The sequence below is a fragment of the Balaenoptera acutorostrata genome, chromosome 3 (genome assembly GCF_949987535.1).
Source record: "Balaenoptera acutorostrata chromosome 3, mBalAcu1.1, whole genome shotgun sequence".
Taxonomy (NCBI): Eukaryota; Metazoa; Chordata; class Mammalia; order Artiodactyla; family Balaenopteridae; genus Balaenoptera; species Balaenoptera acutorostrata.
The window spans coordinates 62,151,165-62,168,235 of record NC_080066.1 but is presented as its reverse complement, the minus strand read 5'-3'; the positions used below and the strand labels follow the sequence as shown (position 1 = coordinate 62,168,235).

The 17,071-nt window shown below is 55.9% G+C and overlaps 1 protein-coding gene across 2 annotated transcripts in view; it reads left to right on the top strand.

The window, feature by feature from the left end:
• The window catches only part of LINGO1 (leucine rich repeat and Ig domain containing 1), a 78,978-nt gene that overhangs the window by 49,886 nt on the left and 12,021 nt on the right, over positions 1-17,071 (top strand). Inside the window, exon 1 of one of the 2 annotated variants that reach the window (XM_057543399.1) lies at positions 12,417-12,629. The exons of the other annotated variant lie outside the window; for it this stretch is intronic. Coding sequence (XP_057399382.1) covers positions 12,624-12,629 — 6 coding nt within the window. The 5' untranslated portion in view covers positions 12,417-12,623. Of the gene's footprint in view, positions 1-12,416; positions 12,630-17,071 lie in introns of those variants that run through there. 2 annotated transcript variants of the gene reach the window in all.

The following is a 17,071-nucleotide window of genomic DNA, read 5'->3' as shown; positions in this document are numbered from 1 at the left end:
AACAGATCTGCAATACAACACCATTATCATAAAAAACCATAACACAAAGAACTGGATACACACACAAAGCAGACATCCCTGCAGCAACTAGACTCATGATCACAACAGTGCACCCTCTTGAGGGCTGACCATGTGCTGGGCCCTGTTCCCGGGGACCTGAATAGATTATGTCATTTAATCCTCACGACACTTTGGAGCAGGTTAAGGGACTTGCCTACGTGCTCTGCCCAGAGGGTTCCATGTTCCAGAACGTTCTCCCACTCATTACACCCACCCATTTCCCTGTTTGCAGATATATCATCCCCCTGCCCAGGCCCATACTAGAGGGAGAAGAGATAGGAGGGCAAAAATCCCAGGCGTCCTGCCTGGGGGTGGCACCAGACTCTCAGGAAGGATGCCCTGGTTTCCCACATCCCTACCAGAGATTTTCCTCTGGCTTGCTGCCTCTGGGCCAGAGCTGTGGCTCCTCTCAAGGTAGAAACTCTAAACCATTGAGCTTGGCGTGGGCCCTCCTGGGATGGGCCCTGTCTGACACCGGTGCTATGCCTGGCGGGACGGCACAGCCAAGAATGGCAGGAAGGGTGCAAGGTGCAGGCCCACGTAGCCAGAAGAGGCCCTGAGGAAGTGCCACAGACCTGAGGCTCCTGGGCTTTCCTCCCTGTGTGCCCACCCTCCACATTCCCCCATGAGCCTCTCTTTCCCTCTGTGTAGCCTGACTATTGCTGATGGTCCGCAGTCCCTATCAAGGTCTGACCTAGCTAAGGGAGGAGAGAAGGTCCTTCTCGCCTTTGAGGGTTGCCTCAAGCCCCGAGTCCTACCAGGGCCCTGTGTTTCCCCTGACCCCCTGGACAGCCCTGTTTTCCCACCTGGTCCAGCCCAGGCAGCCTTCCTGCTCTCCACTCCTCAGCTCCCAGCACCATCCAGGGGGCCTGGTCAGATCCACTTGTCACTGGCCCAGGGGTCCGGCCTGCCTTTCTTTCCCCTGACCCTTTGAGAGAAGGAGGGTAAGCCAGAGAGATGGAGGGAGGGACAGACCCTCAAGGGGTCAAGGAGGGGCTGATGCTGATCTCGGGGCCATGAGGGTCTGTGAGCTGACCTGAGCAGCCCACAGTACACACCAGCCAGTGACAATACCGCTGCACCGTCTACATGCTCCCCCCGTTTATTTTGGTGCAGACTTTGCAACCAGACAGATATGTTCCAGCTCCCCCCACATCTGACTTATGATCTTGGGCAAAAGATGTCCCCTCTCAGGTCGGAGGTGGGGGGAGATGTCCTTAGGTCCCAGGTGAGCACCCAGCCCCAAGAGCCGTCCCTCCAAAATGCCTCCATCCCTCTCTGACCAAGCCACCTGGCTGTCACTGCAGGCACCTACCCCAGCTGCCCCCACTCCGCTGGGCAGGTGATAGATAGGCAGGTGCTGAGGGCTGGGAATCCTTAGGCAGGAAGGGCGCTCCTGGGAATGCCACACCACAGTGGCTGTCAGAGTGCGCTCATCCCAACAGTCACAGCACAATGCCCAGCGCCCAGCATGACAGTGTGAGTCTCCCACTTCTTCCCAGGGCTGAGTCCAATAGGCATGGGGAGAGGCAGGAGGCCCCAGCTTCAGGCGTCAGCACTGACTTGCTGTGTGACCTGGGGCAGCGATGATGCCTCTCTGTGCATCTGCAAAACAGGCTGCAGTGGGACAGACCAAGCCTGTACAAGATAAGATAAGGGGTGCAGAGAGGACCCCTGGAGGAGAGGCCCAGCCCGAAGCATAGCTGATAAAAACTCTCAGGATTCCCTTCTTTCCTCAGGAAGAAGGAAACCACTGACAGAACGAACACTCTCCTGGGGGTATTTCAGGACTGGGGAGAGGAACCCATCTGTTGCCCGAAGCCAAGCCCAGATGTTGCCCCGCTCTGCTCCCTGTGTGGCCTCAGGCAGGTTATGGAGGGTGATCTGGCTGCTTCTCCAGGGCACCTTCCCTAGTCCCCTCCTCTTGTCTTGCGTGGCCCTTGGCAGCTGAGCACACCATGGGCACCCAAGTGCCCCAATCAGGCTGCCTGGCTGCACCTCCTGGAAGAAAGCATCTTAGAGACTACAGACCCCCAGCCTGAGAGACAGCGAGGTTCAAGTTCTTCATCATCAAGGAGCCAAAGTGCTAGCATTCCCAACCATCACTCCTACACCTCCCCACTCCCCCGAGGCCTCTCTCTGTTGGCAGCTCTAGCTCTAGAGCACCCCCTCCATCTTCTTCCTCTGTTCCCTGGGGTGAGGGTGCCCTGTGTGAGGTGGAGCCTGGGGTGAGCCAAGACCTGGCAGCTGGACACCTTCCCCCTCCTCGGCTGCCTCCCCCTTCCTCCTAATGTCCCAGACTCAGGCTTAAATGAAGCGTAAACAGAGCCTGGCAGAGGGAAGCCTCATTAGGCCTGATCTAATTAGAAGCCCCCTGCGAGATTGGGGGTGTATGTGGGAGGTAGAGGAGCGTCCTATGCACAAGGTCTTATGTGCACCCAGAGTGTCACATACGTATGGTCCTAGGACCCCCTCCACAATCCTCCATGATAGGCATGGCTATACCCAGGTAGCATGAATGGGAAGTGGCTCAGAGGGTGGGTGACTTACCCAAGGTCACACAGCTGGCAGGTGGCTTTCCTGCGATGTGCACCCTGTGTGTCTAGGCTCAGCATCCGGTTTTTCCCAGCACCCAGTTGGCCTAAGCACATCAGACTGGGCAGGCCTCAGAGTTTTTCCGGCTCCTCTGTCCTCTGTGACAGGTTTGTCCAGGCTCTGCTTGCACGCTGCAGTGATGGGGAGCTCATGGCCCGTTTTGGGCTCTTTATGTCTGTGGACCTCCTCTCTCTCCCAGCACCACCGGACTCCACAGTGAGTCAGGATGTTGGAGGGGGGCAGGGAGGGGGGCAGCCAGTCTCTCTGCCTCTCTCCACACCCACCCTCATGCATCTCCCTCTGCAATCAGGGAGGGTGTGGGGGGACCCCACGCAACACCAAGCAGCAAGCTGCCCCTTCGTTAGTCTTAGCTAACAAGCTGTTTATGGGAGCCGCATGACACCTGCTTTCTTCTTTATAACGTCAATAATTTACGGGCATATTAGTGGCCAGGCGGCTGCCCTGGGTCCCAGCCAGACTGGACGGGGAGATGCAGCCGGGTGCCTCTGCGGATATTTACTCTCTCCCACCATCAATTAGTATGGAGCGCTCCTTCATTTTTGTACATAATTACATACGCCGTTATGTTTCGAACTCCCCTGCTCTTAAGCCCTCTGGAGAGGGGCCCTGCCTGCCCAACAGGGCTGAGCTGGCGTGGGAACACAGCTGGTTAGAGAACCCAGCAGGCAGACACTCTCCCTACTTGGGAGAGAGATGGTGGCAGCCTCAGCCCCACACCCGCTTCTCAGCTGAGTTGGAACCATCTTGGTCATTGCTGGCCTTCCTTGGGGTCTGCTGTCTCTCCCCACCGTCCCAGGGCCTTTGCACCTGCTGTTCTCTTTGCTTGGAGTACCATCTCCCACCTTCCGTCTTCTGGTTGACTCCTACTCACCCTTTGGATTTCAGCTCAGCCATCACCAGCTCCTGGTTGTCTATCCTGCCTGCCCAGTGCTTGCTCTGTGTGTGCATGAGCCCCCATGCTTCCCTTGCCTCAGCCTAGCTCATGCTGCGCTGAGTCTTGTGCATGAGACCATGGGCTCTTTGGGGCACAGAGAAAGCTGTAGCTAATGTTTGTTGAGGGTATGAATGGGAGAAGGGATGGATGAATGCCTCCACCTGCTTCACCATTAATGAGCCCACTGAAGCACCTCCCCCTCCCCCTCCTCCAGGAAACCTGACCTGATTGCTCCAGCCACACACATCTTTCTCTCCTCCCAACTCCTCCAGACCTTCCTGGTCTGGGCTGGGATCCCCAGAGGGCAACAAGGCTTGGACCCTCCATCTCTGCCCCTAGCACCAAACAGAGGGCAAGTCAGGGTGGAGGTAGGACAAATCCTGACAATCTCAGCTCTGCTGTGCCACCTGGGGAAGTTGCTCACCCTCTCTGATTTTGTTTCCTCATTGGTTATGTGGGGATAATAACAGTTCCTACTTACTGGGTTGTGGTTGAGGCTTACGTGAGATAATTTAGAAAAAGCACCTAATACAGGGCACAGCATGTTGTAGGTGCTCAAGCAATATTCCTTCACCTCAACTATTGTCTGTGAACTGAGTCAATGCAAAATTGAACTGAACTGCATTGTGTTGAATTGAACCATCTTATTCACACCTTCTCTTGTCCACACCTCCTTGATTTTAGTCTCCCCTACTATGTAGCTGGCCCCAGGCTTGGCTTATGGGAGGCCTCTGCAAATATTCCGGATTGATTAATCAAGACTTTCCCAGCATCTCAGTCCACACCTAGGAAGGGGGAAGGGGAAAGGGGGAAGGGGGACAAGTCTCTCCCATGCTACAGAAGAATAGACCGACATCAGGGAGGTAATGTGGTCTTCCCTAAGTTAGCAATAAAGTGAGGAACCAAGCCCTGGCCTCCCACTGCACTCCAGGAAAATCTCCCTGGAGATCCTGTGCCTCAGTTTCCCCCTCTGTAAGAAGAGAGAATAACAGAATGAACCCCATGGGGTTGTTGAAAGGGTTAAATGAGTGACTTAAAACCACTGTGCATGCTCATGGTAAACGCTCTGGAGTATGGGGTTCAGGATAAGCCCAACTCTACCACCTTCCCTTCCTCTGTCCCCAGAGGTAACACACCCCTGGAATCGGAGTTGATCATTCTCATGCATGTTTGTATGCTTTTCTTATATATGTAGATGTCCATACATAATTTGTAGGGTTTGGGGCTTATTTTTAAACCTTATATAAATGGTACCATCTTTGGTTTTTTTCCTCAACTTTGTGTTTGTGAGAGAACCCACACTGGCATGTGTGGCTCCAGCTTGTCCATTTTCATTGCTGCGTAGTATTCCACTGCATGGTTATACCACATTCTGTTCATGCCTTCTCCCCATGATGAGCATTTCCAATTTTTCACTAATACAAACACTACCCCTGGGAACATTCCTGTGCTTGTCTTCTGTGGACGTGTTTCTCCAGGGTGTATACCCAGGAGGGTATTGTTGGGTCATAGAGTATGCACCTCCTCAACTTTACTAGATAACCACCTAGTTGCTGTGTCATTCCTCATCCTGACAGGCAGCAGGCACTTTTCCTGCATTATCTCAATGCCCCCAGCCATGTTGGGAGAAAGGAATTTTTATGCCCATTTTACAGATGAAGCCTGTATTAGTTATCTATTGCTGCATAACAAATCATCCCAAAACATAGTGGCTTAAAACAACAAATATTTATTATCTCACAGTTTATGTAGGTCAGGAATCCAGGTGAGCCTTAGTTGGGTGCCTCTGGCTCAAGGTGTCTCACAAGGATACAATCAAGACGTCCACCAGAGCATCAGTCATCTCATGGCTGGACTTGGGGAAGGTCTACTTTCATGCTTGCTTGTGTGGCTATCGGCAGGTCTCAGGCCCTGGTGGAGTGTTGGTTAGAGACATCAGTTCCTTTGCATTCAGGCTTCTCAACAGGACAGCTAATAACATGGCAGCTGGCCTCTGTCATAGTGAATAAGCAAGTGATGGAGAGAGGGTGCCCAAGGTGGAAGCCACAGTCTTTTTGTAACCTAATCTCAGAAGTGATATCCCATCACTTCTGCCATATTCTGTTCACTAGAATTGGGTCAATTAGTCCAGCCCACAATCAAGGGGAGGAGATTACACAAGGTGGGGGGGAAATACCAGAAGGCAGGGACCATTTGTGGCCATCTTAGGGGCTGCCTATCACAGGGCAGCTGAGGCTCAGAGAGGTGAAGTGCCTTGCCCAGTGTCACGCAGTGGTTAGAGACAAAGCCAGGACTGGAACTCAAGACTGCTTGGCTCTAGGACTGGACATCTTCCAAGCTGCCTTGCTGCCTTTGGCTCAAGTTAATAACAGGTTCCGACTTAATAAACAAGTCTCCTGCACAACAGAACTCAAGACAAGTGCTTAATAAATGGATTTGTTAATAGTGCTGTCTGTTTACACACATTAGCTCAAGTTCCCCCTGACATGATCCGTGGGGACAGCCGAGCCCAAACTCTTGGGAGAAGTCGCTCTGCCAAGCCTGGAGTCTAGATTCCCAAGGAGCCAGGGAGTGTCCCTTTATACAAACTACTTTTTACATTTGCTTTCTTGTTTTTGCTCTCAATTTAATCATTTGGATATTGTGTGTGTTTGTGTGTGTGCACGTGTGTGCGTGTTTAATGGCATGCACGCTTCCCCGTGTTCTTAAGGAGAGCTAACTTCAAGGTCAGGAACATCAGTTATTCCCCTGGAGGGACTTCAGGGTGGGCAGGGCAGATGAGCCCCTTCACTGACTGGCCCCAGACAAATTTCCTGCTTCTCAGCCATTATGGATGAAGCAACCAGGCGCCAAGCTCAGCAGACTGAGTAGGGGCCAGCCCCAGGACCTCATCTCTCTGTGGGCTTCTGCCTTGGGTCCCCCAGGAGCCTTTTTGCCTCCCCCAATTCTCAGTGCAATTCCAAGTAGTGGAGGCTGCTACCTACACTGTTTCTAGATAAGTGAACATCACTGATGCTGAAACATTTCCAGTGGAGGCGTGGGTGATCGAGGCCCCCAAGATGAGGGGAGGTGAGAGCTGGGGATTCAAGAGTATCCCTGCCCCCGCCCCCCATGCCCTGGTTCCCTTCTCCAGAGGAGCCCATTGGTCCTTCCTGATGAATGGATTTCAGTTGAGTTTAATTTGCACACATCAGACTCTCTGGAATCTGGGCTTCGGGCTCTCTGAGGAAACTGGAGGAGACACAAGAACAATCCCTGCCTTCAGGGTGTTCCTGATTCTTAGAGAATGAAGAACTTGGTCCAGGCTTCTCCTGATGGGAATGCTGAAAGGGAGCTTAGGGTAGACCCCTGTCTTTACGGAGGAGGGGCTGCAGGGTCAGAGGGCAGAGAGCAACCATAACAGTAAGTATAATAACCATAAAAATACCTACATTTATCAAGCACCTACTGTGTGCCAGGCCCAGCATCAAGTACTAGATATACATTTTGGTCCTTCGTATCCAGTTTCCACATCCACAGATTCAGAGGGCCGGCTTTAAGGGACTTGAGCATCTGTGGATTTTGGTATCTGTGGGGGGTCCTGGAGGGATGACTGTACATTGTCATGAGATCCTCACACCAGCCCCATGAAATGCGTTCTACTGATACTCCCATCTTACAGAGGAGGAAACTGAGGCTTAGAGAGGTGCCCACGGATGCACAGGCCAGCTCAGAGCAGGAGACTGAGGTGCTTCGAGCAGGCTTCTGGAGGGAGGGGGGCCACATAGTGCCCTGCATTGGAAGGGGAGTGGGTGAAAGGATTCAAGGAAGTGGGTCTAGGGTCTTAAAGCTGTTAATGATAAATAAGCCATGGCTGCCGTGGGGGCTGCCAGGGAAGAGGATGCCCCAAGGAAGTGAGGGTGGGCTCTTCACACCCCTGCCCTTAGAGTCTTGGCCTCAGCCTGTACCCACAGTGGGTGTCCCTCCATGTCAACCAGCACATCTCCACATCCAGCTGGGCCAGCCACTGTGCAAATAGGTCCCCTTCAGCTGACCCCCAGTGCCCCTCCCTGTGCCAGTTGCCCCATGCAGGATGTGGCAGACCAAGAGCTAGGGTGCACCTGGACAAATGACCTTGAGTAAGTCCTTTCCCTTTTAGGTACCTCAGCCAGATCCTCTGTAACATGCCTAGGTGGGACCCTGGAGTCCCTGAGTCCCTTCTGGCTCTTAGGGAAGGACTTCAGAGGGAGCAGGAAGGCCTGAAGCCTGGCCACAGCTCCAGGCCTACCTCCTACAGGGGACTTTCCTGCCGGCCCCCTCAGGTGTCCCCCCATCCCTTGCCCCCTCCATAGCTGCATCAGCACGGGGCTCTGACGTATGGATTTTCTGCCACTTCCTGATCCACTTCACTCCAGCCTGAGTCTTTAGGACTTCATTATACCGGCAGCCTCAGCAACCCCAACATGGAGGGCTGTGAGACCTATGCAGGGCTTCTTCAGTGGCTCCCGGAGGCTATAGGACCCCCAGCTTCTGGGCTTCAGCCTTCTAGGGACTCAGGGTCTTTCAAGGAGCCCCCTCTTGCGGCTTCATCCTATTCTCCCCATAGAACCCTGAACTTAGAGACCCCCAGGCCAACCCCTTATTGTGTAACTGGGGAAACTTTCACCCAGGGAGGGGCAGTGACTCCCCCCAAGGTGACACAGCAAATTAATGAGTGCTCAGAATTAAATGTGTGGCATAAAGTGGGACATGGGTTCCACCTGCCCCACAGAGACCTCCAGCTGGATGCCAGCTCCAACCCACTTCCCCAACCCTGCTCCATGCCCAGTGCCACTTGCCCAGCCCCCACCTGCCTCCCTGGCTCCTGGTCTCTGTTTTTCTTGCTAATTAGAGGTCTCAGCAATGACTCCACTGTCCCAGCCATTTTAGAGCTGTCATTAATTTCAAGTGCCTTCAGAAATAATCATCACTGTAAAACCCTGAGAGCTGCTGGGATGCAAGCGGGCAGGACCAGCACAAAGCAGGCATGCGTGCAGGCCTGTGTGTGCCACCCATTCCTTCCTGTGCCACAGGGGACTAGGCCCTGCCTCCTCAGTCTCCCACAGTAGGGGAGAGCAGGGCTTGTGCTCTGATGCCAGACACACACAGAGCTTCAAAGCCCAGCTCTACCTCTTTCACAGAGTAAACGTGGGCAAGTCACCAGCCCTCCCAGAGCCTCAGTTTTTTCATCTGTACAATGGGGATAGCAATCTCAATCTTGAAGTGGGATGAAGTATGTAAAGTATAGCTTAGACCCTGGCTTACAGTAGGAGCCAAATAAATGTTGGAGGGTCCTGCCCCTCCTCCACAGTCCCCAGACAAACCCATTCCCAGCTTCTCTGCTTTGCTGTGAGCACTCAGGCTGTAGCAGACTGACTCCTTGCGGCCATCAATTCCTGCTTTACTGGGACTTGCTGAGTTTTCACCCTGAAGCCAGGAACATGCTGTCTCAGACCTGCTCTTGGGAGCTCCTAGTCTGAGGACAGAGAGGGAGGAGACTGGGCCCTTGCCTCTAAGGGCATTTCAGCCTGAGGAGGAGAGACAGGAATAGATGCAAATGGTCTTAGTTTGGTCTTGAAGCATAGGTGGGAACCAGGGAGAGGACAGGCCGAGCAGGTGGACCAGTAAGGATAAAGGCTTGGAGGTGTGGGTGAACCTTCTTCAGCTGAAGCTCCAGGGTTATGATCTCCAGGTTGTGCCAGTGAAATCTTGGACTGGGCCATTCTGATGTTCCACATTCTTCATGGCCCTGGGATCCCTGAGAGGGCTGTGTTGGGGACCGCCCCACCAGACAGGAGTGGGAAGATACCTGTCCCCAGTGACACCCTCCCCCTTTCATGGGGTCTCTGGTGACAAGGCCATGGACCTGCACTCTCACCAGGCCCAGGCTGGACCCTCAAAAAGGCCTTTTCTCCAAATTCTTCCCCCCCGAAGCCTTCCCTTCCCCATTGTTTCCATTGGTGAAATAAGACAGGGAATGCTGGGAGGGGTCATTTCTTTTAGAGAAACGGAAGGGAAAATGGCTTGGATACTGTTCACATGGAGAACTAAGACTCTGGGGCAATTCCTCCCAGACACACAGCTCTTTGGTCATCCCTGCTGCCTCCAAGGTGCAGAGGGACAATTGTGGGCCCCAGAAGACCTCACCCCAGGACGCCAACTTCCTCAGCCAGCATCTGGGGGTTGGGGGTGGGAGCAGTGGGCTCTCCCCCATTTCTCCGTCGAGATCACTGAGGCAGGGAGCAGGTGAGTCGGGGGCGGAGATACGCCGTGGCCGTGCAGTGTCTGCGTCAGCCGCCGCACCAGGAATAGCCCCCGCCCCCGCCGCCGCCCCGCAGCGGGTCTGCTCGCCCGCCGGGTGCCTGGCGGAGCCTTTACGCAGGAGCGAGAGAGCGTCTATTCCTGTCTGGCTGGTGGGAGGAGGCGGCGCGGGAGGGCGGGAGCTCACGGGTAACTCACAAACAGCCGGGGTGGGGGAGCTGGGGAGCCTGGGATGGGGGTCCAGGCGGCACAGGGTTGAGGGGCCGGGGAACCGCCTGCGCTGGACTATTGAAGCGAAGGGGACTCCTGTGTCGCCTTCTCTCTTCCCCTCCCAGCTTTTATAAGTCCCTCTGCCAAGCCTGCCCCCTGCTGGAATTGGCCCTGGAAGGCGATTCAAATTCCCTTTCCAGGCTTTACTAGCTGTTTGACCACAGGGAAATCACAGAACCTCTCTGAGCCTGGGGTTCCTTCTCTCTGTCACAGGGGGAACAACAGTGCCTTCTCCCAGGGTCGCTGGAGGATGAATGTAGAGTGCACAGCACAGCATCCTCACTTACTAGGAGGGGGCTCCAGCTAGGCCTAGGATGAGGATGGACATAGGAGACAGGAGATGGTTCTCCAGGCGTGACTGTTCAGAGCTGTGGTGTGGCTGTGAGACTGAGAAGTACCCAAACTCTGTCGAGCTAGAACAGAAGGTCTGTGCAACTCTTTGGGCTGTGTGTGAGGCTGAACAGTGGAGAAGATGGTGCTGTGGGGGATGGAGGGGGGGGGGGGACTGGCGGCCCCACCATGCTAGCCAGGTAACTGCAGTGAATGTCAGACAAGCTCCATGGGGGTCAGGGCACTGGGAGCAGGATTCCCCGTTTCTGCCCCAGAGACTGAAAGGCTTTGGGCCAGTCTCCTCCCCCACATCTGTGCCCCCCAGCCTCAGCTTCCTTTTCTGCCTGCCGGGACCCCTACGCCTAATGTGCTCATGTGATGCACTCCCAACAGTGGAGAAGGGGCGAGCATGTGGGATGGTGTCAGCATTGATGGTTATTCTAATCAAACTAGCTCAGTGTTAAAGGGCATCTGGCTTCAAGGAGATAGAAAGGGGTGTACAGTGGAAGGAGGTGAGGTCCCGAGGGTCGTAGCCCACTCTGCAGGCTTTGCCAAGACACCTCCACCAGCCGAATCTCTGTATCTGCAGGTCAAGGAGGATCTGGATCTGAGGAGAGGTCCCATTCCTTGGGCCTATCTGAGTACGTGCCTCAACTCAGGATCCCCTGGACCCTTGGGGAGCGGGGTGAGGGACAGTCAAGCCCAGACTGAGGCTCTGCGTTGCCCTCTGCTGGTCTCTGGGTGCAGTGCCCGCGGCCAGAGCTGGCCAGAGCGGCCTGCTGCCCTCTGCTGGACAGGAAGCCAGGCTGGGCGGGGACCCAGGCTGCAAAAGAGGACGCAAGACCACGCTTGGGGTAGAGCCGCGGGGCTGGCGCGCCTTCTTCGGCGTCCCCGGAGCTTCCCTCTCTACCTGCTCCAAGGCCGCCAGGATGTGGGCCCTCCAGGGATTCGCAGACAATTCCGAGGAGAGGGTACAAGGCGTTTGACCGCGGCTCCAGGCCTCACCCTTCCCACGCCGTCCTCCAAACAACCCTGGTCGGTGGGGAGCCCTGCCGGTTCACGTGCGTGTGTCGGTCCACATGGCAGTGTGCAATGACCCCAGTTAACACGTGTGAACACACGCGCTCACATGTACACGCAAGTGGCCACACGCGAGGGTGGGCACACACCCCCAGGAGGACCGCAGACCGGACTCCCCGCGGCCGCGCTGGCCTGGGACTCGGAGGAGCACGGTCGTGTGCGGGGCTGGAGCTCCGGCCCCCGCGCAAGGCTGGCACGCCCCTAGCCCGCGCCCCTTTGTCAGTTTCGCTGCCCCATCCGTGCAGGGCGGTGGTTGGGGCGCTCCTCCCTCTTCGCCCCCTTCGCTGAAAGGAGCCGAATCCTCCACCTTACCTCCTCCCCCCCACCCTCGGTTTTGCGGCCGCGCCTTCTCCTCCCCCGCCCGGCTCCCGCCGCTAGCTCGCTCGCTCGCTCCCTCCCTCCCTCCTCCTTCCCTGGCTCGCTCCTCGCGCTCCCTCCCCGCGCCGCGGCAGAGCGCGGAGCCCGGGCGGGAGCCGGCGCGGGAGCCGGAGCGGGCGGCCGGCGACAGCACAGGCGGCGGCGGCGGCGGCGGCGGGTCCAGGTCCCGGCCCCGGTCCCGGAGCGCGCGGAGTCCCCACCCGCGCCGCTCCGGCTCCTCTCCCGACGCGGGGCTCCGAGCAGCATGCGCGGCCGCTGCCCGCCGGCCTCAGCCCTGGCCCCGGCCCCGCTGCGGAGCGCGCCCGGCCTCGACCCCGGCCCTAGTGGCAGAGGCGGCGGCGGCGGCGGCGGCGGCTCCAGGCTGGCCCGGGGCGCAGAACGAGGCTCGTAGAGCCCGCGTCGCTAGTCCTGAGCGCACCCGCCCCTCCGCCCGCCGGGGCCCCGGCCTCCCGCCTCCCCATTCCCCGGCCCTTGCCCCGGCCCCGGCTCCGGCTTGGCTCCCGCCCGCGTGGGGCAGACAGACTGACGGCTAGCCCCGCGAGGGCGCGCGGACTGCCGGGCGGAGGTGTCGGACAAGGAGGAGGAGACGAAGGAGGGGGCTGGGCAGGGGCTGGGGCCCTGGCGGGGGAGACATGCGATTGGTGACCGAGCGGAGCGGACGGACAGCGCGCCCGAAATGCAGGTGAGCCCGGCGGCCGCGGCCCAGCCCCGAGTGGGCAGCCCCACGGCGAGCGCCCCTGGGGGCCGCCGTCGGCCCGGGCTGTGCCCATCTTGGGGCTGTGGGGCACCCCAGCGTCACCCAGACCCGCTTTGGGGGCCACAGATCTGATCGCCCCCCCCCCCCGAAGCCTCAGAAATGGAGGTTTTTTCTTTCCCGTCCCTCCCACCCAACAAATTTCAGGTTGTCTAGCTGGGACCCCCGGAGCTGGGGAGGGGTCCCAGTCCTGCTCGTCCTCTGTCCCACCTCCCATTCTGAGCATTGGTCACCCTGAAGGGTAAGCCGCCTGCTCAGCACTGGGTGGTTGCCTCTCTCCATAGACCCCAGACACCCCCAGGCAGCCCTAGCCTGCACCAGGCACCCCCAAGCCGGTGGATGCAGGTCAGGGACCAGGTTTCTCCACAGGCACGGGGCTGGGCGCCACCTGACTCCCCTAACAAGGGGCAGCCCCTTTCCAGCTCCTGCCCAGTGAGAGGGAGGAAAGGGGAAATAGGGGCTAGGAGAGTGGAGGAGAGGGAGTTGGGGTGGAGGAGGACCCAGGAACCATTGGGGGGCCTCCCCTTTGTCTTCAGCCCTGGCTTCTCACTTCCCCCTGCCCCACTTTTCATTCCGAAGCAGAGCTGGTGGGAGGTAGGAACCGGCTGAGAAGAAGGGGTCTCCTTCTCGGCCCCCCACCTCTGCAAGATGGGCTGTGGGCTTCCTGCTTCCCCAGGCACCTCCAGGTGGATCCCACTTTGAGGAGGGGTGGGGCCAGGTCCAGTGGGCAGTCCCCTCCTGTCTCTTGCCCTGGTCCCAGCCCAGCTCCATCCAGCCCTGGCTGTGCAGGCATCGGCACCTCCTCTTTGTTCTCAGAGGTCCTGGGGTCGGGGTGGGGGAGTTGGGGCATCTGGGAGGATGGCAACAGCTCTGCCCTGGTGGGGTGGGAGTGCAGGAAGCCCTGAGGTGGGGGCAGTACCATCTGGGCAAGCCCCTTTCCTGCCAGCCCAGCCCTCCCTCCGTCCTCCTCTGCTCGGCTTGGGCAGCTGGAGGGTGTGCAGCCCAACCTGGCCCGCGGCTCCGGCTCTGGCTCAGCCCTGCTGGTCATTACGCCAATGGCTCCAGCACCGGTGCCTCCCATGCCCAGGGAGCAATGAGCCGGGGCATTGAGGCGGCAGAGAGCCTGGGACTTCCACATATCCAGCAAGGAGTGCTGTGAGGGAAGGGAGGGTCAGCAGCTCCCAGACCCTTTGTCCTTGTGTAGGCCAGGAGGGGCTCAGAGTCCTCACACCTCTGGGAAGATGCCAGCACCTGGTCTGCTGGGACAGCTTGCCTGCCCTTCCTGCTTTCTCCCCATGGCCTGAGGCAGGAGACAGGGGATTGGGTGACAGAAGGGAGAGGCCAAGAACTCCTCGGAACCCAGATAGGGGCTCCCGGCAGCACCCAGCTGCCCCTCCTGGAGGGAGGCTTAGCAAAGGCGAGGGCGGGTATTCTTGTTGGTATTCTTGTTGTCTCTGCCCCTTCTCCCACTCCCTGCCAATTTATGTGTGAGATGGGCCTTGGGTAGTGCTTGGTCAGGGCTGCAGTGCTCCCCAGTGCCTGGAGTTAGAATGGGTCCCGAATCCAAGGGCCCAGGTTTGGGAGGATGGGTGGGTGCTCAAGGCTAAGTTGTCATGGCTTGTGGGCTGAGGGCATTGTAGAGACCACTCTACCCCTTGCAGTAGTCTTCTTCCTAGAGATCAGTTCCCCTATCCCCTGCCCCGGAGCACCCATTTTTCCTATACTAGATATTATTTTCTAAAACCCAGAATTCCAGGGGGATATCAAAAAGAAAAGAAAAAAAAAAGTCTTCTGAGGGTTGGTCAGCATAAAGCCAGACAGGATCCCTGGTACCAGCGATGGCTCATCTGTTACTGCTCTCCACGTGCCACCAAAGCAAATGGTGAGAGTATCATGATTGGGTCTGGAGGGTGGGAGAAATGCATTCCTGCTGAGAGATGAAGCAGTGCAGTGGTTTGCACAGGGTCCCATGGAGGCATGAGGCAGTGTGTCAGGTGGAGGGTTGAGGAAGTGGGTCCTGTGGGACTAGGGAAGGGCCAGGGAGGGGAGGCTGTAGGTGGTGGTGGTTTCAGAGTGAGAGCCTCAGTTTTGCTGGCTGGGGTCTCTTGGTCTAGCTGTGAGAAGACCTACCCAGAAGGTCTTCTCTTGTCCTGGCCCCTCCTCTAGGAAGCCTCCCTGACTGCTCCACGTCACTGACCCTCCTCCTCCACGCACCTACGGTGCCTGGTTTGCACCTAATATTGTACCAGCCAATTCATTCATACATTTATTCTACACATCCTGGCTGAGCTGCCTGCTCTGCTCTGGGCTAGGCCCTCGCATGGCCCCCATGGATTGCCTTGAACACCCGGGGCAATCCTGGACCCATCCCCTGGGCTCCCCTGCCTGGCCTTGGGGATAAGAAAGATGCTGGGAGGCACCAGGGAGCAGCTGATTCTGGTAGCAAAAACTACCTGGAAGGAACACAGTGTCTTCAGCCTGTAATGGATGGACAGAGGTAGGTGGTGTCAAGGATGCCCTAGAGGCAGGGGTTGGGGAGAGCCAAGGCAGGGTATGCAGTAGCACACACTAGTACTCAGAGAAGGTTGGGATTTGCTCCTGGGGGCTGCGGCAGTCAGGGGTCCTCCAGGAAGAGAGAGAGACTGGGTATCTCTTGAGGCAGTAAAAGACTTGGCAGAGACACAGAAAGCAGGATTCCAGAATCAGGGACAGTTTTTTTGTAGAAAGACAGTGGGAAGGCAAGTTCATTTCCAAATGCATTTGAGGGATGCTGACCTTCATTTATGTGTTGAATGAATGAATGAATATTCTTGGGCTCTGTGGACCCAGTAGAGCTGTTCTGACAACTGTCCCCTCCTCCTGTGTTCAGTTCCTTTTGTGTCATTTTATAGTGAGGTTGTTGAGTGTGGTATCTGGAGCCAGATGCCTGGGTTCAAATCTCAGCTCCACACTGCCTAGCTCTGTGACTGTGGGCAAGTAACTTAATCTTTTGGACCTCAGTCTCCTTATCCATAAAGTGAGGATAACAGAGGGCCATTATGAAGACTAAGTGTGTTCATGTATGCAAGGCAGTTAGAACAGTGCCTGGTACACAGTAAACTCTCCAGAACTGCTAACTACTCATAGTTTGTATCAGTGATGTGCTCTCAATCTTAGCCTTGTAGGTGGTACAGAGATTTGATGTTATAGCTGAGAAAACTGAGAGCCAGAGAAGGTAGAACAACTTGCCCAAAGACCCCAGCTTACAAGCATGGGGCTCAGTCTAGAATGCCTTCTTCCTGAGCTCTGGTCTGCGACTCTTGCTCACCGGTCCAGGCATGGCCTGTTAATTAATTAATGTAGTTAGTATTACTACTACTATGACTACTAATATAATGAACACCATGACCCTACTCCCCAACCTGAACACTAGCACTTTAATAACGATATGCATCTTCCCATGTGTTTCTTCTCACCCCATCCCTTGGCAGCCACTACCCTAAATTATCTATTTAGTATTCCCTTGCCTTTTAAAAATCACATTTTAATATAGAGAAATTGTTCAGTTTTGGTTAGTTTTGAACTTTGTAAAAGGAACATGAAACTGTGCAGTCCTCTGGAATTTGCCTTTTTTCTTCAACACCATATGCCTAAGTTTCATCTATATTGTTACAAATAATGATAAATGTAGTTCATTCATTTTCACTGATGCATAATGTTCTGTTGTTTGAGCATAAACAGTGTATTTATTCTTCTATTAATGGGCATGTCAGTTGTTTCCCTTTTTACTCTTACAAACAGTGCTGTGGTGAACTTTCTTGTCTCTTCCCCTGAGACAACAGGCAGAGCATCTCTGGGGCACACAGCTAGGAGCGGAATTGCCGTAGGTCATATTCATATTCAGCTTTACTAGGAAATGTGCCACAGTGTTTTCCAAATTGGTTGGACCGTTTATGCTTCCCCCAGCAGGAGATGAGTATCCCCATTATTCCCCACCTGCACCCACACTCGGTATGTTCAGACATCTTGACTTTTACTGATTGAATGAGTGTAAAATGATCTTATATTACGGCCTTGATTTGCATATCCGAAATTCACAGTTTCTGGTGTATGAAATGGGGGTTGAGATAGGCAGCAGCAGCCAGTGTGTAATGGGTGCTCACTAAGCAATCATTCCCTTTGCACCTCAGTTTCCCCAGGTGTTGAGGTGCTGTCTGTATAAACCCTGGGCAAGCGGGTCAGGGATGGGCAAGAGCAGTCAGGCAGTTCTCCCCAATGAAGTGGGAATGAAGAAGGAGCAAGGAGAGCTTAAGTCCCTGCACACTTAGAGCCAAAGGAATCCTAGTGGCTCTGTGTTCACCCACAGGATGGGCAGGGGTGGTCCTAGCTTG